This window comes from Mesoplodon bidens (assembly GCF_964165515.1).
Source record: "Mesoplodon bidens genome assembly, chromosome: 9".
NCBI classification, from domain to species: Eukaryota; Metazoa; Chordata; class Mammalia; order Artiodactyla; family Ziphiidae; genus Mesoplodon; species Mesoplodon bidens.
Window position 1 is genome coordinate 44,761,640 of NC_138166.1, and position 27,859 is coordinate 44,789,498.

General features: G+C 41.4%; 1 protein-coding gene across 8 annotated transcripts in view; it reads left to right on the forward strand.

Moving 5' to 3' along the window:
- The window catches only part of ICA1 (islet cell autoantigen 1), a 148,746-nt gene that overhangs the window by 36,116 nt on the left and 84,771 nt on the right, over window positions 1–27,859 (forward strand). For all 8 annotated transcript variants that reach the window (XM_081244754.1, XM_081244752.1, XM_081244751.1 and 5 more), the window contains one exon: window positions 2,231–2,429. In XM_081244754.1, coding sequence (XP_081100880.1) covers window positions 2,231–2,429 — 199 coding nt within the window. The remainder of the gene's footprint in view (window positions 1–2,230; window positions 2,430–27,859) is intronic.

Genomic DNA, 27,859 nt, shown 5'->3' on the forward strand with positions numbered 1-27,859 from the left:
CCAGCAAACTGCCCTGTATCCATAAATTAATGTAGCTTGGACAGCTTGCAATTTAGAAGGTGGCCTCCTACAAGATGACTCTGATTCCATGGTACTCAACTGCTCACCAGGCACATGAAATCCAAACTAGTTCTCTGCACATGAGGAAAGTAGGAAGATTACGTAAAACTCCCATAAAGTTGAATTCTCAAACCTCGAATGGACATAATTTGGGATTTGCCAGAATATATTTTTAATATAAACAGCAGCATACCGTACAATTTTTGGATATATTGCATACTGATTATTTAGCAAATTGATTTTTTGTTCAAATAATTCTAACTATTTTTATGTCCATATATACCTTTTTAAAACCGTCCATAACATATTATTCCATTATCTAGGCATGCCATGATACGTTTAACTCAAGCCCTCTGTCCGCTAGTGTCCACTTCTACCTTTTCCTACTAAAGAATAAACGTCTTTGGATTAGACTTTTAGGTGCTTTATTAATTATTCCCATTGGGTAGATTTTAATGAATGGAAACGTGGGCCAGTCTTTCGCTGAAGTTTGATGTTTCCAGTTATTGGATTTTTTCTTGGTCTAGACTCAGTCCCTTACATCACAAGTGAATGGGTTTTCACCTTTCTGATTTTATATGAAACAAGTTACATAAAAAAATGAGGTGACTTTGTATGCCTTTTTCTTTTCTTCAAGATCTTAACACCTATCATCATGTCATTATATCTTCAAAGGTTTCTAACTTTATAACAGTCAAAGAAATCAAGAATATTTTATTCACAAGACTCTGTTTCAGCCAGTTTAGGAAAATTGGCAAACTCTAAAGGAAGAGATAAAGGAGACCAGAAATGAACAGGATCCTTAGAGGAACAGCTGAGGGCTCTTTCTTTAAATAGAAGTCTCCACTTTTATAAACCTTCATACCAGCATTTGTTTTACTGACTTATTTGGTAGGCATTGCTACAACAGCCCATTCAGTCTGATGAAAAGTGAGTATTAAATTTAATCCAATGGTGATAAAACACAAGCTTACTTTATGGCACAACAATATGTTTTTGAAACAGCCTGCAACATCTAAGTAGAATGATGTGAGCAAGCTATTTTTAGAGAAGTCTGAATATTTAACAATGATGCTTTACAGATAAGAGGAAAACCAGAGAAAATAGTAAAAGGCATTTTTTCTTTTACACAGTTTATTGCCCCATCTGTGATCTTAGAGTGCTCTCCATAGGTCTTCGGACAGGGATGGAACTGCCAAGAGCTGCCTTCAGCTCACTGACACCATTTTTCCCTTCACCTTAACAAGTTTGCACTTAAATTGAGGTGTAAATACTAATCTTTAATTTTTTGAACCTGTGCCCCACAGCTTCATGGAGACTACTGTATTTTAAGAGTATAATTCATCTGACATTACTCATTTGGGGGAGGGAGATGAAAGAAGCAGTATCCTCCTTCCCCTCCCAAATCAATATTTAGCCAAAGTTTGATATGCATCAAACAATTTTTGCTGAATAAATAATGGTAATGTTATGACCAATATTATAATTATTTTATACCCACTTCGTTGTATAATATACATTCATTTCTGTGTAGTATCCTTAAGTTTTTTTTTTTTAATAAGAATCAAATCACATAACCTATCTGAAAGTGCCTAACACAGTAGACCCTCAGTAAATGTACTTCTCCCGCTTCCTAGACCGTTTAAAGATGCTTCTGTTTGTACTTCATTCTCTGTGACTATTGAAGCAAGCAGCAGATGCCCTGGCCTTTGGAGAGTAATCCAGAATGGCCTAGACAGGGAGACCTCATCCTGCACACATCCATGCCTTCCCAAAGAGCCAGGCTTCAGGGAGGCAGAAGGCAGGGAGTGGCCAAGAGCAGAAATGGGAAATAGCCATGCCTTGACCTTCCTCCGTTAACACAAGATTGGTTCCAGCTTTAAACAAGTACTCTGCCCAGGCATGAGGCCACCCCCAACAATACTAATGGAGAGACTCCCCAGTGATACAGTTAAGTAACAGTAATCTAAGGGATCAGCACATGGATAATCATCTCTGGTTGACTCATCAGTTCTCATACATTTCAGTTATAATTCAGCAAGTATTTCTACAGCCTCGACTATGTTTCAGGCACTATTCTAGGCTCATGAGTTTAATACTGGTAAACTATCAAGGATTCAAATTGATGGCCCTCTTAGTTTCAATATTGTGGCTTTACCCTCTTGTCTAGGTTGGCCTTGCGAAATCCTTTGTGTCGCTTTCACCAAGAAGTGGAGACTTTTCGGCATCGGGCCATCTCGGACACTTGGCTGACTGTGAACCGCATGGAGCAGTGCCGGACTGAATACAGAGGGGCGTTATTATGGATGAAGGATGTGTCCCAGGAGCTTGATCCAGACCTCTACAAGCAAATGGAGAAGTTCAGGAAGGTAGGAGATTTCATGAGGGTTAACAAAAGGGGTACCTGCTGGAAGGTAATGAGATGTGATTTGAATCCCTCTAGTAAAGAAGATGTAAATCAAAGGCACCAAGGATGCAGTTAATCATTGCTGGTGCCTCTTTACGTGACAGAATACCAATTAATGTGATCTATAATTCTCTAAGGATAAGATAGAAGAGACAGCTGGAAATTGCTGGGATTTAGTAACTGGTTTTAATTAAAGTCAGATTTTCATGTAATGTGCACTTTTTGTAAGGCTGTCACTTGTAGATGCTTCTTCATGCATAACTAAAAATCAAGATTAGACCAAATGAAACTGGAAGGTAAGAACAGACTTTTGGGGAAATCGTTTTTTTTTTTTTTTTTTTTTTTTTTTTTTTTTTTTTTGCGGTACACGGGCCTCTCACTGTTGTGGCCTCTCCCCTTGCGGAGCACAGGCTCCGGACGTGCAGGCTCAGCGGCCATGGCTCACGGGCCCAGCTGCTCCACGGCATGTGGGATCTTCCCAGACCGGGACCCGAACCCGTGTCCCCTGCATCGGCAGGCAGATTCTCAACCACTGCGCCACCAGGGAAGCCCGGGAAATCGTTTTTAATTGCTAATGAATATTAAAATTAATAGAGTAATAATGCGCTTTTGTTGCGTTTAGTTGTAGGATTAAATAATGTGGCATTGACTCCATGTGCAGTAGACCCTTCAGCTATTTGTATGGGCAAAATAGATAGCTGAGGAGATGGATATGCTCTTAAATTTCCCTGAAATGACTGGTGAGCAGCAGAGGAACAGTGTTTCATTGTTTGTCTAAGTGTCCGTGTCCATTTAGCTGTTTGGAGATTTGGTCCTGCGAGGATACATTGCACCACTAGGTGGCAGTCATACACTGAATATTTATGAAAATGCAGCGAGATTTGTGTGTGTGTGTGTGTGTATAACCTTGGTAGGTCTTTGTTTGGTCGACTTGGATATATTTCAGGGTATGAAAGACCAAAAAATCAAGCAAATGTTAGGTTTGACATAATATTGTGTCAATTGTCTAACTCATTTCAAATGATCCATTTGTAATTGTGGTATTGCTTAAAATACCTAGATTTCTAAGTACATCATTGCAGAGCTGTGAATGGGAACCCTGCTGGTGTGCAGGAGGTTAGATGTGTGGGCTGTGGGAGGATGAGGGGAATGTGTGGAGTGGGGGAAAAGAGGGACCTTCTGTTGCTTAAGAATAGGGTCACCAATTGTTGACCCAGGTATTAGATTGACACAAATTCTTTTAAAAGACAAGTTTTACTTTGGTTTGTAATTTAGAATCCATCTCTATGAAGGGACTCAGAGTCCATTTTCTTTCTGATCGTAGATGGCATTAGTGTGTTAGCAATATCCAATTCCTTAGTAAGGCAGGTTTCTGAGCTCATGGAAAATTGGAACTGAGAAGTTCCTTAAAGATGAGCTAGTGAAACGCACTCATTCTATAAAAGAGAAAACCTAGGCCCCAAAATAGTAAATAAAACTTTTTGAAGGTTGATAGCTAGATGTTGGCAAGCCCAGGCTACATTTGAAATTTCCTGACATTTTAATCAGGCCGGTAGTTTGGTTTGTCTTTGACACTTTATTTGGGGGTTGGAGGAGGAAGGAGTGGAAAGGTTAAAAAAGGAAAAAGGGAACAAAAAACCCAACATTATCTGCAGGGTGTAATGCCAGTCACTGTCTATCTGTTACCTCCTTTAAGCCTCACAATAACCAAGACACAGATTTTATTTTACAGAGGAGGAAAACGATACCTAAGTAACTAGCACAAGATCAGACAGGGAAGTGAAAGTCAGAATCCTAGAAAATATGCATAATTTTTTCTTTAAGAGAGGAAAGGAAGGGAATTAAAGAACATACCTAAAATTGACAAAGGCATCATAGTAACAACTCTCCTGTGATTTATTCATTCAACAAACATTTATTGTGCACTTTCTATGTGCTAGGTAATAAAGTAAACATAAAATTATTTTGGAAGGCAGGAGAATTTCACGTGAAATTTTTGGGTTTATTTGGTTTTGTTTTGAAGGGTGGTTACTAGCTGTGTAAGGATGAAATAAACCAAGCCCTTTGTCATTTGGTTTGAATGTTGAAACATTACCCACTCTGTAGTGTCATCAATCTGTAGATTTTGGAAAATATGGGTTTAAAAAAAAAGTCCTTTGCCATGCAGAAGTAGCTAAAGCAATGCCTTACTCCACAATCCCATGTGTGCTGGATTTAATTTAATAGCTGAACATGGCCTACTTAGAATTTAGGGAAATAATGTTTTTAAAAGAAGTCTGTATTCAAGTGTATATTTGATTAGACTAGACTCTCCACAAGGACAGGGACACGGTTAGTTCTCTTTACTGACACAATCCCAGAGCCAGCCCAGCACCTAGTCCAAGTTAGCGCCCATATCAGATGGCCAGAAGCAAGCCAAGGCATTTGAGTGCCAGATTCATGCCTTCTCACACCTGTAGAGCTTTCCCACCACATGCAACTGACCTTATAATGTTTTGGAAATTGATATATACGGTTTTGCAGGTAAGAAGTAGCATTATTAGCTTGTGGCTTGCTGCCCTCTTTGGAATGAATTTAAATTGTGGAGGTTGCTGTATGCATGGAGTTCATAACATGAATCTTAACTTTGAGTCAGCTTTAGTGTTTTGTCCCGGTGGGATTCCATTTTAAACAGAGTCTCCATTTATCTCTCAGGAAAGTGTTACTGAAATGTGTTTTCTGAGTCCTCTGGGAGAGTGGTCCAGCTCCTTTGGAGTCCAGCTCCTTTGGAGTCACCGTGGGAGGGGGAATTTAGTCTCCTCAGAGCCAGCTGCCTCCCTCACATTCTAACTGATGAATCCTGAACTAAATTCTGTTCTTTGGGTTCATACTTTCTGAGGAAACAACATTCTAATTCATACTTCACAAGTGTGGCCCCCCACCCCGCAACTGGTTGCAATCTTTAGTGTGCACTTATTCATTTATTCATTCATCCAGCAAATGATATTGAAGCCCACCTTGTGCCAGGCCACCTGCAGCGGGATACAGTAGTGAGTGAGCAGACACAGAGGCTGCCCTGCTGTCCCGGGCAGTCACTTGGAGACGGAGCAAGTAAACACGGTGTGGTAAGGTGAACCGTTGTCTCAGGTAGCACATGGTGCCACAGGAACACCCAGGATGGGCTTCCTGGAGGAAGTGGCATCTAAAGGATGCCCTGAAGGATGAGAGGGAAGGAGCAGGGTGGAGGGACTAGGGACAGCAGAGCAGAGTGCCAGTCTGAGGAAGCAACGTGGACAGAGGCCTTTAGGTGAAGGCAAACAGGACGAGGTTAGCTCCTTTTAGGTCCCTGCAACCAGAGTGTGAAAGGCAAAGGGAGTTGGGGGCAGATAAGCAGACCACAGCTGAAGGGACATCTCCCTGAGGGCCGAGGGGAGTGAAGGGTGTTGAGAAGGGGAGGGGAATGATCCAATCTGTGTTCTCACAAGCTCGCTCAGATTTCAGTGGGGAGAAGGGATTGGAAGGGCCCAAGCCTTGAGGCTGGGCGAGCCACAGACGAGACAGGGGTACCCAGGGAATGAAGAGGGAAGTGGACCAGAGAGAAATAAATGTCCTGTTCTGACCTCCGCCAGACTCAGTAACAGCACCACGTTAATTACAGAGCTCTTCATTCGTTTTTAGAAATGAGCAGAATATGTATAAATAAATGAAGAGCGAGATCAAATGTACTTTCACTTCCAACCAAGGCTTTTTTCCTAGTGTTTTCAAGATGCTAAGCAACTTTTTAAATAACACCCAGTGAGCATGACCGAAATGATGAATGAAAAACTTAAAATTAAACAAAGCAAATGATCCGTTTTCATTCTGGCACCCTTTGAGCACACGGGCCCGATGACAGAGTTCTTGATGGCAACGTTAATAAGCATTTATTTTAACACCTTTATTGGAGTATAACTGCTTTACAATGGTGTTAGTTTCTGCTTTATAACAAAGTGAATCAGTTATACATATACATATGTTCCCACATCTCTTCCCTCTTGCGTCTCCCTCCCTCCCACCCTCCCTATCCCACCCCTCCAGGCGGTCACAAAGCACCAAGCTGATCTCCCTGTGCTATGTGGCTGCTTCCCACTAGCTATCTATTTTACGTTTGGTAGTGTATATATGTCCATGCCTCTCTTGCTTTGTCACAGCTTACCCTTACCCCTCCCAATATCCTCAAGTCCATGCTCTAGGAGGTCTGCGTCTTTATTCCCGTCTTACCCCTAGGTTCTTCATGACACTTTTTTTCTTAGATTCCATATATATGGAATCTAAGCATTTATTAAGTGCCTATCTTTGGGGATGGAAATACAAAGAGGTGGAAAAGCTTGATCTCAGCCCTCAAGAAGGACCCTGCTAGTCATCTGTTCCTTGTCAAAATTACCATGGTAAACAAGACACCTGGAGAGTGGGGCCGTGTGTAGCTCTTCTCCTAAAAACCAAATAATGGGAAGTGGCGGATGCATTTAAATGGGCAGGGCTGGGCTGCTGTTGCCATTGGAAACACTCCTGACAGTGTGATGCACCCCAGGAGGGAAATGGATGGGAGAGGAGGCCACAAAGTATTTTATGAGCAGTTACAACGTGTGATATATGTGCCCTTTGAAGGCAGAGTAAAAGGGTATAACTTAAAAATAGAAGTCAGCTTCTTGTAGCAGATTACATCAGCTTAAGTTGTGAGCTCACAGAAGAGCTTCTGCAGCCTGATGCCCTTGAGAGAGTCCTCCTGGGGTCAGTTAAGTGTCTTGTTTTTCCTGAAAGTCAGAAATGGGATAGAGGGTAATTATTCTAAATGGAATAACAGCTGTGCTAGGTGTAAGAAAATAGTTCTGAATCCTCTAAAGAGGTAATATGGAAATGTATATGTAGGCATTTGGATTAGTTGGAGTCCTTATAGACAAGGACAGGGGAACTGGCGTTTTAATGAGGGCCATTTATTAAGTGGCTTAATGAAATCCTACAGCATTTGTCTTACGGTGTTTCATCACCGTAATTCAAAAGTGTATCAAAAAGGTATTGTAGGGAATGTGAAAGATACACTGGTGTTCTCTAGCTTGTATCTATTTCAAAGAATGCTAGATTTTGGAGAGCTGTGAATCCGCTAGACATATTATCGAAGGGTATGTTACCGTGAGAAGGTTTGTTAACAAATGTTGGTGGCTTAATAGGTGCGGACATATTAGAGTCATCTTTCAGTGGTGTCCCTGTGTCCCCACTGAAGGTTGGGTCTGTGGAGCTTGATCAAGGACTAGTAAACAGCAGTATTGACATCAGAGGGGTTTTCTTCTTGTGGACAAAGACTTGGGTTAATTAATTTGACAGTATCATTAATTACTGCTGAAATCATTGGTCTTTGTCAGAGGTCGGGCTCTTTTAGCAATTGAGGGCAGGTCCCATGGGATCTGGAGATGCCAAGTAACGCAGGCATGTCACTGCTCAGCCATCTCCCTGTTCTGCAATAAAGGCCTTTCCTTTTTGCCTGAGCCATCCAGCTTTTCAGGCTTAACCCAGTGTTCTGCCTCTGTTCAGGGCCAAGGGCGGGGCGGGGATCCACCCAGCAAGTTGTGTTGAGTGAGTGTGGAAAATGTCAGGATTGGGTCCATACAGTAGACCAGCAGTAAGTATCTGTGAAGGCAGTACCTTGACTCCCAGGGCTTTGCCCAATTCATACATGAAAACGGAGGGAGGATTTGACCCCTTGTCTCTCTGTCTTTTCTGGTTCTAAAATTCTCTGCACTGGCTTGAGTCCTCTGATGAGGTGTAAGTTCCTTTTGTAAAACTAACACACACTATCGTATCTGTTTCACAGCCCTCCATTTTCATTTGTTGGTATTTGATGTGTGCTGGTTATTTGTTTTGGTTGTTTAACCAGGGTGCCTGTTTTTTGTGGTCCCCAAGAAGATTGAATCTAGCTGCCAGCCTCCACCCTTGGGTTGTTGTTTCTTTATACTACCTAAACGCCAAAAGAAAAACATGCTATTTTCACATGGCACGATGGGGAGGGGAACAGATCATTATGCCCTCGCTTTCATTTCTGAATTTCATGAGATGAGGCCTTTGCGGGCTTGTATGTCTTTATTGATTTTCTCCACTGAACTTGGTGAAGAGCAAAAATTAGTTTCAGGGTTAAGCCAAGACCATTTGGAAATGCATGCATGAAACAGCTAATTCTTGCAGAGCTGATGGCTGACTGGCTTCTGCTAGTGACTGGAAATAGAGAGGAGGAAGAAGCATGACCTCAGAGTGGGGTGGTGGTATGCTCTGTTCCCAGCCCTGCCTACACCAGCTGTGGCAGCTCCGATTGGGGTGATAAGCCGGTTGCAATTTCTCATCCACTCAAGGAGAGGGTAGGTACTAGATGATCACCAAGCTCTCTTCCAGCTGTAATATTTGTAGTTTTCCTCTAAATCGTTAAGCTCTAAAATCATTAAGCTCATCAGTAAAGAAGCATATACACTTGAGCAGGGCTAACGTGTCCTTTTGTGTAGTGTTTTCCTACTACAAGCAAGTTATGGTCTTGTTGCGTTTGCTTGGGCCTATTGCTGTTGCACTAATCTTGGACTCTGGAAAACAAGAATGTTTCACTCCTAATTCTTGGGTAGAGGAGCCCTTGGTGTTTACAAAGTGTTAATATTTGTCTCTTATTTAGATATTCATACTTTCACGAGGGTCAGAAACCTGTGGCCCATGGGCCAGCTGCCTAATTTTGTAAGGTTTTTTTCGTTAACACAACCATGCCCATTCATTTACTTATTGTCTGTGGCTTTCACAATTCCATGGCCGAGTCGAGTAGTTAAGGACAGAGACTGTGGTCTGCAAAGCCAAAATATTTATGTTCTGCCCCTTTACAGAAAAGTGTTTGCTGTCCTCTAATTTATAAGCACCTCCAGTACATGTTGAAGATGGTTTTTTATCATAAAATGTACCATCTTAACCATTTTTAAGTGTCCAGTTCAGTAGTGTTAAGTATATTCATATTGTTGTACACAGATCTCCAGAACTTTTTCATCTTGAAAACCTGAAACTCTATACCCATTAAACAACCACCCTCCATTTTCCCTTCCCCCAGCCACTGGTAACTATCATTCTACTTTCTGTTTTTAGGAATTTGACTACTTTAGATTACCTCATATAAGTGGAATCATGCAGTATTTCTCTTTTTGTGACTGGCTTATTTCACTTAGCATAATGTCCTCAAGGTTCATCCATGTCGTAGCATGTCGCAGGATTTCCTTCCTTTTTAAGGTTGAATAATCTATTGTATGTGTACACCACATTTTATTTATCTGTTTATCTATCAGTGGACACATTGGGTTGCTTCCATCCCTTGGCTATTGTAAATAAGGCTGCTACGAACGTTGGTGTGCAAATAACTCTTCAAGACCCTACTTTTAATTCCATATACATAATAAACAAATATAGTTTATTTTTAGTATTATAATTTCTCTTTAGTGTTTTATTTAATCCTGCCATTGAATAAAATTGAGACTCAGGCTATGCAAGCAAGGAGTCATTTGATTTTGATGTTATCATCTTGGAAGATACTATCTACACATACTAATTCATAATTCAGGGACTTCCTTGGTGGCGCAGTGGTTAAGAATCCTCCTGCCAATGCAGGGGACATGGGTTCGATCCCTGGTCTGGGAAGATGCCATATGCCACGGAGCAACTAAGCCCGTGAGCCACAACTACTGAGCCCCCGTGCCACAACTACTGAAGCCTGTGCGCCTAGAGCCTGTGCTCGGCAACAAGAGAAGCCACCGCAATGAGAAGCCCGTACACCACAACGAAGAGTAGCCCCCATTCGCCGCAACTAGAGAAAGCCCTCACGCAGCAACAAAGACCCAGTGCAGCCAAAAAAATAATAATAATACACTTATTTTAAAAAATAATTCATAATTCATATTGTCTAATTTCTATAAGAATGGTAAATATTTGGACTTAAAAAAAATAAACGTATGTAATACCGTAAAAGCTAACGTGTCAGCTTAAAGTAGATTTTTTTCCTCTGTCTTGAGAGAGGTATAAAATCTTTGCATATGGCATTTCTCTAACTGTTTGAAGGAAAAGCTTGCTTAACTCTCAAGTTTCAGAATGGACTCTGAGCAAAAGTTCATTATCAAAGTGTGAACTGATCCAGTCCAAAGGTAGTTTTCCTTTTGCCAGATTGTCTGGCTTTTCTTCCTAAGACTTACATGTCTTGGATGGCATATGCAAGCCTTGTCTATAGAATTTCGTGGATGATAATATACAAAACATACAGATTTTACTGAGTAGAATCATCAGGTTCCAGATCGAAATCTTATAACCATGGCTTTCTCAGTGCCTCAGCAGCTAGAATCTCTCGGATGAATTCATTATTTCCATGTTTCATCACATTGTGTTTTTGGCTTCAGGTTCGGGGGGGTGGCTGGTGCCCATGACACCCTCCCCCCTTCTTGAAACCACAGACTACTCCATCTGCCTCTGTCTCCTTTTGGTAGCTCCTGTAGAAGATGTCATTTTAGATTATGGTTTAATGGAAAATTACTGTATTCAAGTAGTATGATATACTACTTACTGTCTCTATAGTTTGTCTCCAAGTCTGTCATGTCAGTATATCCCTCTAGATTACCCTGTTCCTTTCGGTTAACAGCTCAAATATCATCTTTCCCAGCTAGTCCTCTTATTCCCTCATGGTAACTTGGTTGCAATTTTTACCATCTTCAAGAATTTAGTATAAAAGAAGACAGTTGCACCCTGGTGGGTTAACTTAACACCCTCTTTTTAAATATTTATGCTTTAGGGATCTATTCCACTATGCTATTATTCTTATTTTACAAAATGGTGGTTTACTTAGACACACAAAATAGAATGTGGATTTTATTTAATTTCAAACAGGAGCAATGCATCTACTATTGCCTGAATGCCAATAGCTTTATAGCACTGAAAGTTACTTTTATTTGAGTTAAGAGGAATTTTCTTCAAATACATTCTTCTTTCCAACCAGACTTTTCAGTGACAGAAAAAAATAATGATTTGATGGTTGTCTAAACTGTCACTTTTACATCTAACTGGATTTACAAATTGGCTATGGAGAGTTCATATTTCAGAAAGAAAGCTCTGAATCACAATTGCTTTAGGAAAACACCTGGGTTCTGTGTTAGTTTGTCATCAAGGTATATTGAAAGAATTTGAATACCACTTTTTAAATGATTGAGTTATTTTTGTGAACCCCTAATAAAGCATTCCTGACAAGATTTATCCGAGCAGTATTGGCCCCATAATGGAGTCATAGACTGTCAGTGGTTTCACAGGTTTTCCTGTCTGTCAGTAAAACTCAGAATCTCCTTCATCTCAAGTCCAAGTCCATCCACACCTCAGTGTTTGAACAATCAAAAGAATGAGTCAGTAGAAAACTGGTATTTTCCATTCACAGTTCTGAGATTTAAAAAAAAAAAAAAAAGGTATTTGATGATTCCTTGATTTCTAGGGGACAGATGTAATTTTAATCTCAGAGGGAAATTAGCCAGGGAGGCCCCCATGTGACCCAGTATACGACCTGGGCATAGTAGCTCTGCTCACTAAAGCATGCATTATTCAGCTCACTCCTCTCAAAAGGCTTCCCTTTGCCTCCTTTAATGAGTTTTTAGTAAAAGTAAAACCTTAAACAGAAAGCATCAAAGTGTATGTGCTTACCCTTCTAGCATAAACTTTTCAGGACAATTCTGGGTATAAGAGTATTATCCCAAGTGAAAAAATTCTGTTTCCTATTCAACAATTATCCCACGCTTAATCATTATACAAGATAAATGAAACTCATATTTAGGAGCCCTAAAATCTTACACTGGCCAATTTTACATGGACTTAGGGAGCCCTAAGAAGAAGCGGGCCCTTGAAAGGCCATTGGTATAACTTTGAAATGAAATTCCCACATGCATTAATCAGGCTTCTGTTGTTCTCATCAAATGAAATATGATTTTAGGGCTTGGTAACACTTCACAGTTGATTGGCTCTTTCTATCCAACTACCCATCTATCTGTCCATCCATCTATTTAAATTCACTCCCCAGCTGTGATTCTGAGACAACCATTGTCATTTAGATGCTGATTCCTTACTGTGGTTCTTCTGGTGACTGCTGACATTGGAATAAGGGATACTACTCAAGATAGATTAATTATATAAACAAATTGAGGGATGGGTTTTTTTTTTTTCTGCTTTGTTCTTTTAAATCTTTTTTTTTTTCCCCTGGGCCTTTAGAGATGGGACTCTGCACTCTTATGAGCAAAAATAGTTCATGGGTATTAGTTCATGTTCTGAGAGGTCCAGGCAGAGACTTGAAAAATACCCACATCTAGGGAGGAAGAACCATATGGAAAGCCCATAGATGAATGCATGGGAAATAAATGAAGAAATTTCTCAAATAGACAGAAAGCTGAAAAGAAGTTAGTGGAGTAAAATATATTACATTTAGGATCTTGTTCCCTTTCAATTTTTTTTTGTCTTAAATTAGGGAAAGAAAGATACAGGAGAACCTGGCAATAGTAATTGCTTCTAGGGCAGGGGACTAGATTAGAGAGGAGATGAGAGGAGTTAAGCAGAAATGAGAATGAGGTTGGAGTTTTACTATATTCCTTTTTGTGCCATGTGCATGTGTTATCCTTAAAAGAATACGTATAAAAAATAATGAGAATAAATGAGATTACAGTGGGAACAGATAAGGTTTGGTAGAAGGAAAGGGATAATGACAGAAAACTCTCCTAATCTGACAAAAATGAGGAGGGTTTTTTGGTTTGTTTTTAATAATAATAAAGGGAAGAGAGAAGACAGGCGTTAGAGGCAAAGATGGGAAGCTGAGTTCCAAAGGTGATATCATACAGGCAGCCAGATGGAGGAGGTTGGAGGATGAAGTCATTTTCGAAAGCCGTCAGCAGGGAGAGTCATGTGAGGTGGCCAAGTCACCAAGGAATAAAAGGATCAAAAACAACGCCTGAGGGAAAACCACCAAAATCAAGAAAGATGAGAAAGTTTCCTTTAAAAGCCTTCACTGTTCTAAGAGAACTGGAATACGCAGTTATGCTTCTCCTCAAGGGACTGGGAAAAGGTGAAGAAGTAGAAAAATAACTTTTTCCATCCCCCCTCAATTGCGTCCTAGAAGGAATGAATTCTGTGTTTTGCACCAAGTGAGAATTTAGAGAAAATCCTTTCCCAAAGAAGAATCAAAGGGGGAGAGGACCGCTATTTCAGAGGGGATTGTCTTCACATTTTCCACCCATGCTGGGGCCTTTGAGTTGGGTTGCAGCATCTATAGGTTGATATTTGATCTCTTACCTTGGGGGTTTTCTGCTGCCTTCAATGACTTGTTCTGTGTTCATCATCCACTTCTTATTCTCATTCATGCTACTTAACAGGCTCAGAGAAAATTTTTCACTATAGCATCTCTCAACTCTCTTCTCTAAATCTAGCAATTTTATCAGTTCCTTTTTACTGGTAGTCTTCCAGGTTTTAGAAACTAAACCAAGAGTATTTATGTTTGTCATTAAAATTTCTTAAGAAGTAATATCAATTGCCATAAATCAATCTACATCCCTTTAGCTTCCTAGTATTTATTTATTACTAGTTTATTTTTCATATTCTCACAAGGGTCTTCTGCTGCTCAAGTGTAGAAAAAAATGGAAATACATGCAGATTCTAAACCACACATATTTTTGTGCACACATTATGGACTGGGCTTCCACTCACAAAGTCTACAGGTCAAAATCAGATACAACAGGGAAGGCGTAAGGACATAGTCACTCCCAGGGTTTCCAGAGGCTGCAGAGCATACTCAGGTTTCACTGGAATTTTATCATGGTCACCATAAATCAAGTGTTTTAGAATAAGAAGTTGAAACACATCTTTAATTTTAAAGCTTTCCATATCTTCCTCATCCAGGCTGTGTAGGCGATACTTCCTCACCCTCCTTCCCCAAGCGCTGCCAGGAAAAGCCAGTGATTTGTAAATTGAAGCTATGTCAGCAAAAGCATTTATTGCTACTTATTATCTGGGCCTCCGTCTGCTTTTAATTTTAATTCTCTGCTGAAAGAACTAGCTTTGCCTTAAAAAAATGTTTGCACATCTTCCACTTTACAATGAAAAGATAACAACTAAAAGTAGTGAAGTGAAGCCAGACAATGGTTAAGTTTCCTAAGTTAACCTCCCTCTTTCCCATCCGTAGTGTATTTTAGGTTTGGGCAAACCTCTTGGATACTGTATTGACCTACTTGTCACTCTTCTCTCCCTGGCATGCTCCCATTTCCCCCACCATTTTGCAATTTCAGCTAATAAATCATGTAAGTAAAGTAGACATTAAGAAATTGATGTTAGGAAAGAGGGTTTTGAAAATGGAATGAAGACTTGATTGACTTTTTCACTTATTCTTCAATCAAGAAAATGAGAACAACCAATTTCAAGAGAATGTTAAATATCAGTTGTGCAAAACTCGAAGTACTGTTCATTTTTTGTTTAAAGCTATCTTTTTCATGATACAAAAGCACAGCAGATATTTAAGCTCCATATTGGACAATATGATAAGTTTATTTATGTTAAGATAATTAACATATTTGAATTTTTTCCCAGCCTAGGGTTTTTCTTAGCATTCTGTCTTACAGATAAGATGTAGCAGCAACTTAAATATGTATACAGTGCAGGATATTTCTGATTAAATATTTGTAAGGTGTCTTCAGTTTACAAAGCTGTTTCATATTCATTACTTCATTGGAGCTACACAACTCTTCAGTGAGGGCATGAATTCTTTGTCCTGTTTCACAGCTAAGACCACTGTGGTGCCATGGGTCTGACTGACTTGCCCATAGCCACATATGTGAGTCAGTATTCGACCCAAGTCCTCTGACTCCACAGTCAATGATCTTCCCACCACCTCTGCCTTGAGTTCCCCCAAATCCGATAAAGGGATCCCTATGTAGTGCTTAGTCGCTGTGGGAGAAAATGTTTCTGTGGTGGAAGAGACCTAGCCTCACATTAAAGTAGCAGCTACCTCTTCCAGCACGTTCCACATCTTCTGTTCTCATTTTCTCTGATCCCGAGGGCTCATTTTTACCAGTACCGTTAAAGAGTTGTTCAGATTTTTTTTACTTCTCACCAAGCAAGCCCATCAATCTGTCTGCCTTCTGAACATCTAGTCATGTTCTGTGTTTGGCTTTTAGCATTTCTCCTGTTCCATCTTATCCTGTGAGTGCAATTTTCAGTAAAATGGCTGGTGTCTCCACATGGGTTCCTTGGGGCCAGGTGCCTGAATTCCACAGCAGCATACTTTCTAGAGCCCCCAAGCCTGAACAGATGGTATAAGGCTCAAGGATGGAAAGTTGACATCACAAAGGCCAGCACCCAGCCAAGGATCCTGTGTATCAGCTTGTAGGTTTAAAGCCAGTACACTGCAGAAAGATTAGTAGTCATAAGAGAAGAGTAACAGAGACCCTACAACAAATAGGCACAGAAAGATAGGTGGCCTCCTGCCACATTTTCAGTAAAGGACATTTTCCTACGTACCCAACTAACCCTGAGTTAGGGCCTCTCTGGCCTGTGTTGTGTATAAGAATCCTCTGAGAAGTGAATTGGACATGGAGAATTCTGGGTCCCACCTAAGGATTCTGATTCAGGAAGCCGGAGGTGGGACCCAAGAGTCTGATTTTTTTTTTTTTTTTTTTTTTTTTTTGGCTGCGTTGGGCTTCGTTGCTGCATGCGGGCTTTCTCTAGTTGCAGTGAGCGGGGGCTAATCTTCCTTGTGGTGCACGGGCTTCTCATTGCAGTGGCTTCTCTTGTTGCGGAGCACAGGCTCTTGGCGCACAGGCTTCAGTAGTTGTGGCACACGGGCTCAGTACTTGTGGCTTGCGGGCTCTAGAGCACAGGCTCAGTAGTTGTGGCTTGCAGGCTCTAGAGCTCAGGCTCAGTAGTTGTGGCACACGGGCTTAGTTGCTCCGCAGCATGTGGGACCTTCCTGGACCAGGGATCAAACCCATGTCCTGTACATTGGCAGGCAGACTCTTAACCACTGAGCCACCAGGGAAGTCCTGAGTCTGATTTTTAATGAGCTTCCAAGGTGATTTCCTTGCCTGGGGTCCATGGATCACACCTTGAGACATATTTTCCCAGCACACCACTGTGGAATAACTGATGCTCCAATGATGAGTGATCCATCAAAAAAGGTGATTTTGTTCTGTTTAACAAGACAAGATATCCCTGAAGACAGGTGTCGAATGTATGAAGATTTCTTATTTTTAAAGTTGTTTTAAAAAATAAAGTTGAATTATATGGAAAAGTCACGTAAATGAAACCCCCCAAATTCTACTATACTAAGCATTATGGTGCTTTTTGGTACTCATCATAAATGTTTGCTTAAACCCTAGAGCCTAGAGATTTGTATATCACTGACACTCACATACACTTACTTTGCTCATCTACAATCAATATTAACCTTGCTAATTAAATCTCTTCTCCCATTTGAACTAAACTTTCCTTAATGCTCTTCTGGTTGACTCAGAAAACTGAAAGACCTGGGATGGAGCCTCAGGTTAGTTAATATCTAGAGTTGATTACTCAGGATCATGCTGCTTTGTGAGCATGTAGCAAACAGTTCCAAGAATTAATTTACGCATGTTAAATACAGGGAATTTTCCAGGAGCAATCTGGCACTGTTAGTGTCCCAATATGCATGTTAAAAAAAAAAAAAAAAAGCCTGCAGCATCACAAATAAATCCTCCCCCTCTGCATCCTTCCTCACTCATGTGGCTTGACTATTGCCTGTAGCTGGTCTGTCCTCTTAGGACTAGATCAGCCTGAGACAGAGAAGTCTCCAGCACCAGGTCCTGCAACACTGCCGTCGTTTTACTCTGTGGTTTGTTACAGCTAGCATTGTTCATGAGCAATGATGTCCTAGCTTTGAGTTACTTCCTGCAGTGAATACCAAGATGTTGAGAAAGAGTCACGGAGGGTGTGAAAACAAAATTTCTCATTTGTCCCAGAATGACATCCTGTGCTTGTGGGGATGCGTTAGAGGCTGTGAAATCAAAAATGAAGAATTTCAGGAACAGAGTGCTTTGACATTTCTTGACAGATGGGCAGACACTCTTGAATAGGACAACAGAAACTTTGAAGTTGAATGTATCAGTAGAAATGATGACAAAATTAGCAAATATATTATTAAAAGTTTATCTTGTGCCAGCTACTATTCTAAGTATTTTTTTTTTTTTTTTTTTTTTTTTTTGGTACGCGGGCCTCTCACTGCTGTGGCCTCTCCCATTGTGGAGCACAGGCTCCGGACGCACAGGCTCAGCGGCCATGGCTCACGGGCCCAGCCGCTCCGCGGCATGTGGGATCTTCCCGGACCGGGGCACGAACCCGTGTCCCCTGCATCGGCAGGCGGACACTCAACCACTGCACCACCAGTGAAGCCCTATTCTAAGTATTTTATATGAATAGGCTCATCAGAATTCTCTAGAGGGTAGATACTATGATCCCCTCTTCATGGATGAGGATTTTGAAGTTTAAGGAGGTTAAGTAACTTCCTCATTGTCACACAGAATGTGTCAGGGCCAGGTGGGAAGGGGTTGTCACATGTATCCATACATCTTATTTTCTAGACCCAAAGCAGCTTCTTTCTGAGCATGTGTGGTGGGGACTTCTGGACTTGTCAGTTAAATGAGGTTAAATAGCCTCTCTTGCTTCAGTTTAAATGTTGAGTCTGTTCAAAATTCTGCTTCCTGTTAGGACTGGTTGAAATAGTCCCTTTTGGGATGCTCTTTTAGAAGTTCACCCCCGCTTATCCTGCCCTGGAGGGCATTGGCTGACTGTGTCCTGGAGGGGCCAGGGGAGATGGTGTCCTTGAAGCCCGTGGCTGGGTTAACGCCTGGTCTCTTTCCTCTGCTCTGGCAACATTCTAGGAGCCTTAGCCACCTTACCCTGATGAATCAGCCTAATGGCAACTCAGACTACGTTAGGCTCCAGTTTGGCCCCAGTTGGAGCCAAGAACACTCCCCGGAAAGAACACTAACCAGCTGCCTTAACCACCTTCCTTTTCCTTCCACAGGGCATGTGAGATCCTCTGGATTTCTTCTTTTCCACACCCTGAGAGCCCAGGGAGATTCTAGGGAGCTGAATTCAGCCCTCCATTGTCAACTGCATTCATTGCTTTACTTGGATGCAGCTGACCTTATTTAGATTACAGACAGGCTTGAGAGGTAACCCTCTTGCAAATTCCCAAGCAGGTAGTGGGGCAGACCACATTCTACCTTTAGTTTTTCCCTCAGCACTTTCCCTCCCTGGAACAAAGTTGGGCCCCCTGTGTCACTGCACCCTTCCCTGATAGACTGCCCAGCCAGAGAGGATGGGCAGGCTTTCTCCCTTCCAACCACAAGAAAAGTATGATCCAGTCCACCTACTAAAGTGGGAGAGAAAAACTGTGTAGTGCTTTATTGCCTAGCAAAGTGAATTTCAAGCTTGTTATCTTGCTGCAGACTTGAAAACCTCATTTGGTCTGTCAGGAGCTGGAAAGTACCACTTTCTCTCTGTATTTCTCTGGTAACAGTCCAAATGAACAGCCTCCCACAGATCCCAGGCAGATCTGTGCCCCAGGCTGACAATGGAGAAGGTCAGGTACATGGACAGGCAAACAGAAAAGCACACTGACTATTTCCAAAAAAGATTAATTTCCCACAACTGGAACATACGCTATGTAGGCTTTCATCCGCTATACTCATTGACCATGAAAGTGAATGAAATTTGTGATTTTTTGCAGTGATAGAAAGGAACAGTGATAAAAATAAATCAGACATGAAACACTGCACTTTAGTCCAGAAGAAATCTGCAGTTACAAAAGTAGAAGCCAATGCTATCAGCAGATTTCCTGAAAAATAACAATTAACAGTGAGAAAGTAGAAAAGCATGACAAACCATGAAGGTATACTGGTTAACTGGATACATAGCAGAGGGGCCCAGCATCTCCAGCTGAAACTCAACCAGTATTCCCAACTGTGGCTTAAATCTTCGTGAAACTCTTGCATTACGTCCAAGAATCTAAAATGGCCGTAAGTAGACAACTGTATTAAATCCAGTTTCCTGTATCCATGTGTTCTTTCAGAACCTTTTACATTATACCTCGTCAAGTTTCATCTCTCTGATTCTCCTCAAAACCCCTTTTGTATTTATCAACCTTCACATGGCAAGTGCAGCATCCTACTTCCCTGCCCTTCCTGGTTGTATCATCCAAACAGGAAGTCTCTTCCTTGACTTCCTCCCTGTCAATTTATGGCCACTACCTTCCCTAAGCCTGGCTTAAAACCCAGAACTTCCAGGAGTTCACTTTTAGGTTAATATGCTCCTATGTAATGGTTCTAATGTAGTATTTTGTACTTGTTCTAATGTATTTTTCTTTCCTTCAGGTATGCTAAAGGCTCTCAAAGAGTCTTGCCTCCATGTCACCCTCCAAACACGACACTGTGCTTTATCTCAAATATTTAGCAAATCCTTTTCATTTGCCCTGCTTTCTTAATTTATTTTTATCTACAGTGTATGGTGGGAGGGTCAGATTGGATTAAAATATTTCTAACCTTATTTCTACTTCATTCCAGTTTTCTAACATTTTTGTCAAAACACTGAATATCTGTTTCAGACTGCAAATAGAAGCATGTATCTTCTTTATAAAAGAGAAATCTGTAGTTAGGAGGAGCTTGTTTTTGAATGTGTATGGCTGGTTTACAGTCACCCAAACATGAAGCCTTTGTGATGAGTGATGAAGGCTTTATATAACTGAGCTTAAACTATTCGCTTGTTTTTTGAGCCATGACTATGTGCTCGGTGCTAGATATGCAAGATGAGCTGTGAGGGGAGTGATGGTTAACACATCCTGGGCCAGGCCCTGGGCCAAGAAATTTTGCATGCATTACTTTACTAGGCTTCTCAACAATTCTGTGAAACGGCCAGTATTAAAAACCCCACTTTACCTTTTTGGGTAGGATACAGCTTAAATCTGTAATGAGATGTTTTTGTGTGCCTCCCCTTAAAACATTAAGAGGTACGGAGATGGGAAGGAGTTCTTTCTCCCTTGACTAGAATAGCAGAGGACAGGGTAGAAGGGTTTGTAAAGGGGGGAGGATCGGGGAGACTGGGTCAGGGGAGAGGAAGTCCAGAGCAGGACTTGTAGATGTGAAGCAATAGCTCATCGCTGTTTGCTTTCTCGTTGCCAGGGAATCAAGCACACACAAACTAAGCAGTGTTACTGCCTTTCCACCTGTGCCCCTGACACTTGGCTTTCTCTGTAGCTACTTCTCTATCGAGGAGGTGTATCAGATAGACACTGGAGGGACAGAGTAGGGTTGCAGGGTCCCTACCCTGAAGAGGTTTCCAGACAGTCGGGAAGAAAAGTGGACACACACATGATTCAAACCAGTGCAGGGAACTACACCCAAAGTCTCGGACATAGAGAAGAAATGATTAATTTCTCAGCTATTCACCATTCTGCTGCTTCTGGTAAATTTCCTTTCTCCTTCCCTCATCCCACTGACTGGTGCCTTTTCTTTCTCGAACTGACTAACAGGGCATTCCTCACAATCTTCATCAGGTCCTCTGTTCATCCTCCTCACATTCTTTAAGCAGCCTAATCAGCTCTCATGACTTCAATTCGACAATCTCAGTGTGGACTGCAAGATCTCTCTCTGTTTAAGCCTGATTTCTCACTTAAGATATATGAGAACTTCTGGGAAACACTCAGGTCTCCTCACAGGCCACACTACAGTGTCCCAGCTACTCAACATGACATTGCCGGCTCTCGATTTCCAGTGTCCTCCCAGACAGGCCTTTTTTTGTTTTGTTTTGTTTTGTTTACAACTTACCACATTTGTTGATTGGCCCTACCAGTCTTCTAGGCCCCAAACTCAAAGCCTCACTCATTCCTAAGCATCATCCCCTTTGTCCTGTCAGCCATCATATCCTGCTTGGAATCCCTTCAAAATTCTCCTTGCATTGGTCCCTTCCTCTTGCTTCTCATTGTGGCCACCCAATCTTGGATTTTCATTACCTGGGGCTTTAATGAAAGATCTCCTAACAGATGTGTCTGTCTGTCTGTCTGTCTGTCTGTCTGTCTCTCTCTCTCTCTCACACACACACACACACACACTTAACCGAAACTATAGCGTCTCTGAACAGCGGTCTTGTCATGCTGCGTCTCTGCTTAAGGATCTACTGTGCTTATCTATTAGCCTCCCAACCCTCTGTGTTCTCCATGACCGTGCCCACTTTGTCTACCCAGTGCTGGCCCACACTCCCTCAGAGTAAAACTGAAGCTCTTCAGGCTGTATTATCAGACCAGGTTGCAGCACTACTTGGTGATAAAGATCCTGAAGAAATTATTCATGTGGGAAGAGTCCTAAGGGAGCTGAGAAGCATCCCCCGCTTTCTGTAGATTTTAAAGCAGTAAGAGGTAGACATGTTTGGATGTTTTAGATGTGGGAGCCAATGGATGATCTTGCTGTGTCCCCTTTAGATCTAAGTGTGTATCTGTCCACATGAGAGTTGCAGTTTTTCTAGTGAAGAGATCTGGAAAGCCTTTAACATTTAAGCCAAAGAGGTAAGTACTCCATTAACCTTATCTGGCTGCATCGTTTCTACTTAATAATGAGATGTGCATGTTTCCTCTAGATTGGGCCCAGTACACCCTATGAGGAACTTGTGTTAGATTTGTGACTCCAATTGGTACCCTTTATTGTTTTTTTCCAACCTCTGCTTCAATTAGAAATCATGTTCCTTTTTCATGTGTTCTGTCAAGCGTTTTTATATACCTGTTTGTGCATTAGTTGAGAATCCCTTGTCATTTAGAGAATGATTCTTTTCTCAAAAGCACTTGACAACATTGCTGTTACTCATCGTCTTCCTGTGAATCAGACCAGCAAGCCCTACCTTGTCCTTTTCACATCATATGGCCTTCCCTCTCTAAAGGCAGAGTTTTTCCTTGAAACACTGGTCAGAATTCTGGTACCCTTCCCACCAATCTCCTAGAAAGAGTCTCCCAGAGGGACAGACTGACCATTCTATGAAGAACAGGAGCTACAAAATTAATGGGAATGTTGATTCAAGGAAGGAATCAGGTTTTTAAAAGGAGATGTTTTAAGATTCATTTCAGCATGGGTGCCTAGATGTTTCCCTTCTCTGTGGCAATATTTGTGGGGTTTTTTTTTTACCATTTTGCTTTGATTCTGGAGCAAAAAGTTACACTTACAAAGAAAGCACTCACTTCAAAGATAAATCAGCTGACTATATGTCAGCAGAAACTCTAGGCTTACTTTTCATTCTTTGATCTTCCTTCAGTGATTTCACTGACCAATTATTGAGTGACCCTGTTGGAACAGTTATACAGTTTAGTCGGGGAGATAAGACATACACTCATCAGAGAGAAAAAATACGTGTGATGGCTTAGTGTTCAGATGAGTAGTAGAGTCCATGTATGGCATTTCCCTAGATTCCTATCATCCCAGAACTTCATGGGGACATGAAGTTCTATCTAATTTGGAAGAACTTGCCGATTTATTCTAAACTAAATGTATTTCTATCATAGTTAAAATTGCATAAGCCAGATGCAGGAAGGATCTCTAATAATAACTACTCACACTCTGAGCATTCCATTTTCTTCATCTTCCACTTTTTAAGTCACAGCCTGTGTGCTGTGAGAGAGGCATTGTAAGGAGGGAAGCAGAGACTTCCAGAGTTTGGTTCACACGTGGTCACATCGGAGAGCCTGACACAACTGGGCATAGACCTACCTTCCTGCTGACTCCAAATCTAGTGTCCCTTTCATCCTGAGCTTGACTTAGTAGAGAGATGGTTTCGAGACCAGTCATACCAGCCAAGTTTTCTGGCCGGAAGACAGCAGGAAATAAGCTTGAAGTTACTGCTGGATACTAAGGCTCTGCTTATTTTTAGGGAAGATAACAAGAAAAAACAAGCATTATAATGACTACCCTCATACAGGAAAGCTAGAGATACTGCCATGTTTCGGAGAGATGGTGTGTGTGTTTGTGTGTGTCTCTGTGTGTCGTGTGTCTGTGTGTAAGAGCACACACGCAACACATGCATGCTCAAAACCAGCAGTGTGTCTGCTTCTAAGATGTTCCCTGCCTGTCTTTCCACAACTAAACCTCGGTTGGAAGCCATGGGCTAGGTTTGCGCTGTACTTCTGCAGGATACTTTAATCCAGCAGCTCTCCTCCAAGTCAGCACCTTACAGCAGCTTCTTCATTGTTGCAAAATAATCCCCGGGTTTCTTTGTGCTCTGCTTTAGAAATTTTCATCCTCCACTTGGTGTAACTCATTCTCCAAACATGTGTCATTTTCCTCCCATTTGAACACACTGGTGTTAGGCAACCTTGAGGGCACACAGCTTAATAAGAGACAGCAATTTCAAGAAAAACAAATCATAGATTTATGTAAGTAATAGGTATAAACGTGTAGATATCAACATGTAACATTCCCCCAAGGCATTTCCTGGCTATCCGGCCATCTCATGACATGGTACTATTTTACATAAATTGGACAAGCTGACTTGCGTTACTTTTCACAAGCTTACATTAATACTGTCATTCAATCCATTGTAATGAAAGAGGAAGAGCAGTACTTCAGTTAGCAGGTGTCTTTAGGTGTTAGCATTCGCCCATTCGACAAATCTTTTGAGTCCCTACTCTGTACACAGCACTAGGGATCCAGTGCTGAGCCACACAGACATGATCCCTGCCCTGGGTGGGTGGATCTAATAGGGAGATAGGCATGCATTAACGATTTCATATAGAGGAATACGGAATTTAAAATCATGACATATTCCGTGAAAGAATCGACAGGATTGGAATACAGAGCCCACACAAAGGGACTGGTCTTGGTAGGAAGATGAAAGAGAGAAAGGGTGGGTGTAAATGATGGAAAGACTGTGGAGATGATAATAGGAAAATTAGGGAGCTCCCATATGGTGGCTCCAGTTTTCTTGAAGTATCAGGAATAGATATCCCCTGAGAATAAAGGGAAAAAAGAAGAGTTGGGTTTAAGAAGACAGGCAAGGGGCTTCCCTGGTGGCACAGTGGTTGAGAGTCCGCCTGCCGATGCAGGGGACGCGGGTTCATGCCCCGGTCCGGGAGGATCCCACATGCCGCAGAGCGGCTGGGCCCGTGAGCCATGGCCGCTGAGCCTGTGCGTCCGGAGCCTGTGCTCCGCAACGGGAGAGGCCACAACAGTGAGAGACCCACGTACCGCAAAAAAAAAAAAAAGACAGGCAAAGGCATGATGTATTTGACTAAAGAAACGTTTAGTGGCATGAGTGCCTGAATGAGGGTAGTCATCAGGGCCACTGTGTACAGCTGTGCAGGCATTGCACAAGGTTGCCATACCTCAGAGGGGAACTGTTCACATCATAAACATCATAGATTTATATATTTATTATGGCAAGTTTCTGGCAGATGGCAGTAAAGTACCTTGTTCTTGCAAAATCAAGATACCACCACAGCTTTCTGACAGAGAAGCAAAGTGTCTTGAGGAAGGGATGTCTTGTTCTAATTCACACTCAGGCACCACGTGAGATACTTGTATTGTTACTCATGCAGTTACAAGATAATACCTCTCTGCCCCAGTGGTTGATTTTTCTTCAGCAGCACACATGTTGCTGCAGGCACAGACATGGAGAAGATAGGAGATTGGTTCCACTCATAGTTGGTTCCTCCCATGGTTGGAGTTTTCTAGGAAGTTATGACATGAGTAGAAACAAGAAGTGCCAAAGTAGCCAAAGAGTGTTTGAGATGATGCCCATACAATCCAAGCTAGACAAAGAGGAAAGTGAGGACAGAGGTCAGTGGATCTGAAGCATCAATGAGAATGAAGCCCTGGCTATTAGCTGTTATCCTGGGGGGTTCCAGAGAAAGTGAGTCTTGAAGATGGGAAGCTGTGATCAAAGAGGATGGTATTTGATTGGTGATTTTGGAGGTAGGAAGTTTCTGGTGATGTCAAGGTCGGCGTGGGGCAGAGAAGAGTGCACTGTTGATATACTTAGTATTTACTCATTGGAATAATAAGGAAACCTTGTACTTTTCCCCCTTTAATTATCAATGTGCTCAAAATCTAAAACAGAAAAGAAATAATATCCCAAGAACTAAAGAGTATTATTATCTCCATTTTCTGCATTTGAGCTCTAAAATACGGAAGAAATTAAACAGAAACCATGATTAGTGTTTTAAAATACACTTTTATGTATACATGCTTTCTTAGATGTTGCTTAACTATTTCTTAGAAATTACTGAGGATTTTAATTATTTTACTCTTTAATGATCTGAAAAATATTTTAGCTCTGTTATTTAGGCAAAACAATTTCAACATCTATTTTTTTAAGATTCTGAGACATTGAAGAATACTTATGATTTATCATTCTAGAAACTTTACAGGTAATTCCTCACAGTTTGACCTGTATTATTTCAGAATTGTGCTTCTTGGAATAAACACAGTATTTTTAATGATTTCCTCTATGGCAGAGGTAGAGATATTGTACCTTTCTTGATGCCTGGTGACATATTGGAAAGGCTTGTTTTAAAAATAAGTGGGGTGTGTGTGTGTGTGTGTGTGTGTGTCTACATTATTGCTCAAGGGTAGAAAAGGGTAGTATCAAGACTCAAAAAATTACTTTTGAAAATAGGCTAGCACACTGGGAAGCTATTTAGGTGTGATAAAATATTAATTATCATAAATATAGAAATAGTTTAAAAATTAGAGTTAGGAAAGTATTTGAATAAAGGCCACATTAGGGATAAAGTTGTGGCTTGGACATAGACATTTAGGGTACATTTAAGCTGAAGTCTGGGAAGTGAATAAAAATATCTTGTATTCAAGAGAGAACAGAACAATAACTTTCAATATGTCTTATGACTGTGTCTGGGATACAAGGATATCTTGTTTCTCCCTAATAGTCATGTTTACTTGATTGGATATTTGGATGCTGTTCCAGTTACTATGGCTGAGTAAATTACTCCAAAACTTAGTAGAATAAAACATCCATTTATCATGCTCACAGATTATGTGGGTCAGGAATTCAGACAGGGGACAGAAGTGACCCTTGTGACTTCTAAGGCAAAGGACAATGCAGCTTTGGACTGGCTGTTTTTCTCAGGATGCTTGCCCTTAGAACCCAGCCAGCAACCAGCATCAAGCATCAGACAAGTGGGCGGTTTGGGCTTCCTCACAGCATGGTAGCATCCCCAGATAAAGAGCCAGCTGGAAGCTGCATTGCCTTTTGCCTTGGAAGTCATACAGCGTCACTTCTGCCTTCTATTCATTAAGGCAGTTAGTTACAAAGCCTCTTCCATGTGTGACTGGAAATAGTACTGTGGCCATTTTTGCAAAATGCACTCTGCCCCATGCACCTATATCTATTCCTTTAAGCATTATACAAATCCTGAGACCAGTGGCACACTCATTCAAGATATATATTATTTCCTGGATTGTGGTTACCAAAATGCTCTGAAAAATGAAAGAGCCCCAAGTACAGTACCAACCCTCCCAGAACACCTAAAGAACAGTTTCCTCTCCTGACTATCCCAAACCCTCATAACCCTCCTCAATTTATGACCATGCCCCCTACTTCAGTGAGTACTATCTGCTTTCTTACCATGCCCTTCCCGTCAAAACTCTCAACAGCAAGAACAAAAGTCTCCACTTTTCACTGCCTTGTAATTCAGCCCAGCTACTGTCCTGAAATCTCTCATGACTTCCCCATTCCAAATCCTATCAACAGTTTTCAGGCCTTATCTTAAGGACCCTTTTCTCTACAGTATTTTACAATGTTGACTACTCCTTCCTGCCTCAAACGCTATGACCTTGACTTTCTGAAATTCTATACCCTAGTCTTCCTCCTCCCTTTGCTCTCTTTCATTGCTCTCTCCTCCTTTGCCTACCATGTTAATGTTGGCCTTTCCCAGGGTCCTATTTTTGGCTAAATATTCTTTTTAACCTTCATGATTTTCCTGGGTGATCTATTTGTGCTCCTGATTCAACTACAGGTGACTCTGATATTTTTCTCTCTCATCTAGTCCTCTCTCTCAAACCCATCCTAATATGCCTAACTACAAATTGAGCATCTATACTTTCATGAGGAGATGGGCCAGAACATAAATACAGGGCATCTAAAACTGATTTCATCTCCTTGTTCCCCTGTATCACTACCCCATCACCTTACCCATAACAGCTCACTTCTTTATTCTCACCGAGGTTAAAAACCTAAGGAATATCTGAATGCCTTATTTTCTTGTACTTTCTATGGCTAACATATCACCAGATTTGTAGATTTTGACCTTCTAAATATTTCCCAGATCCGTGTTTTCTG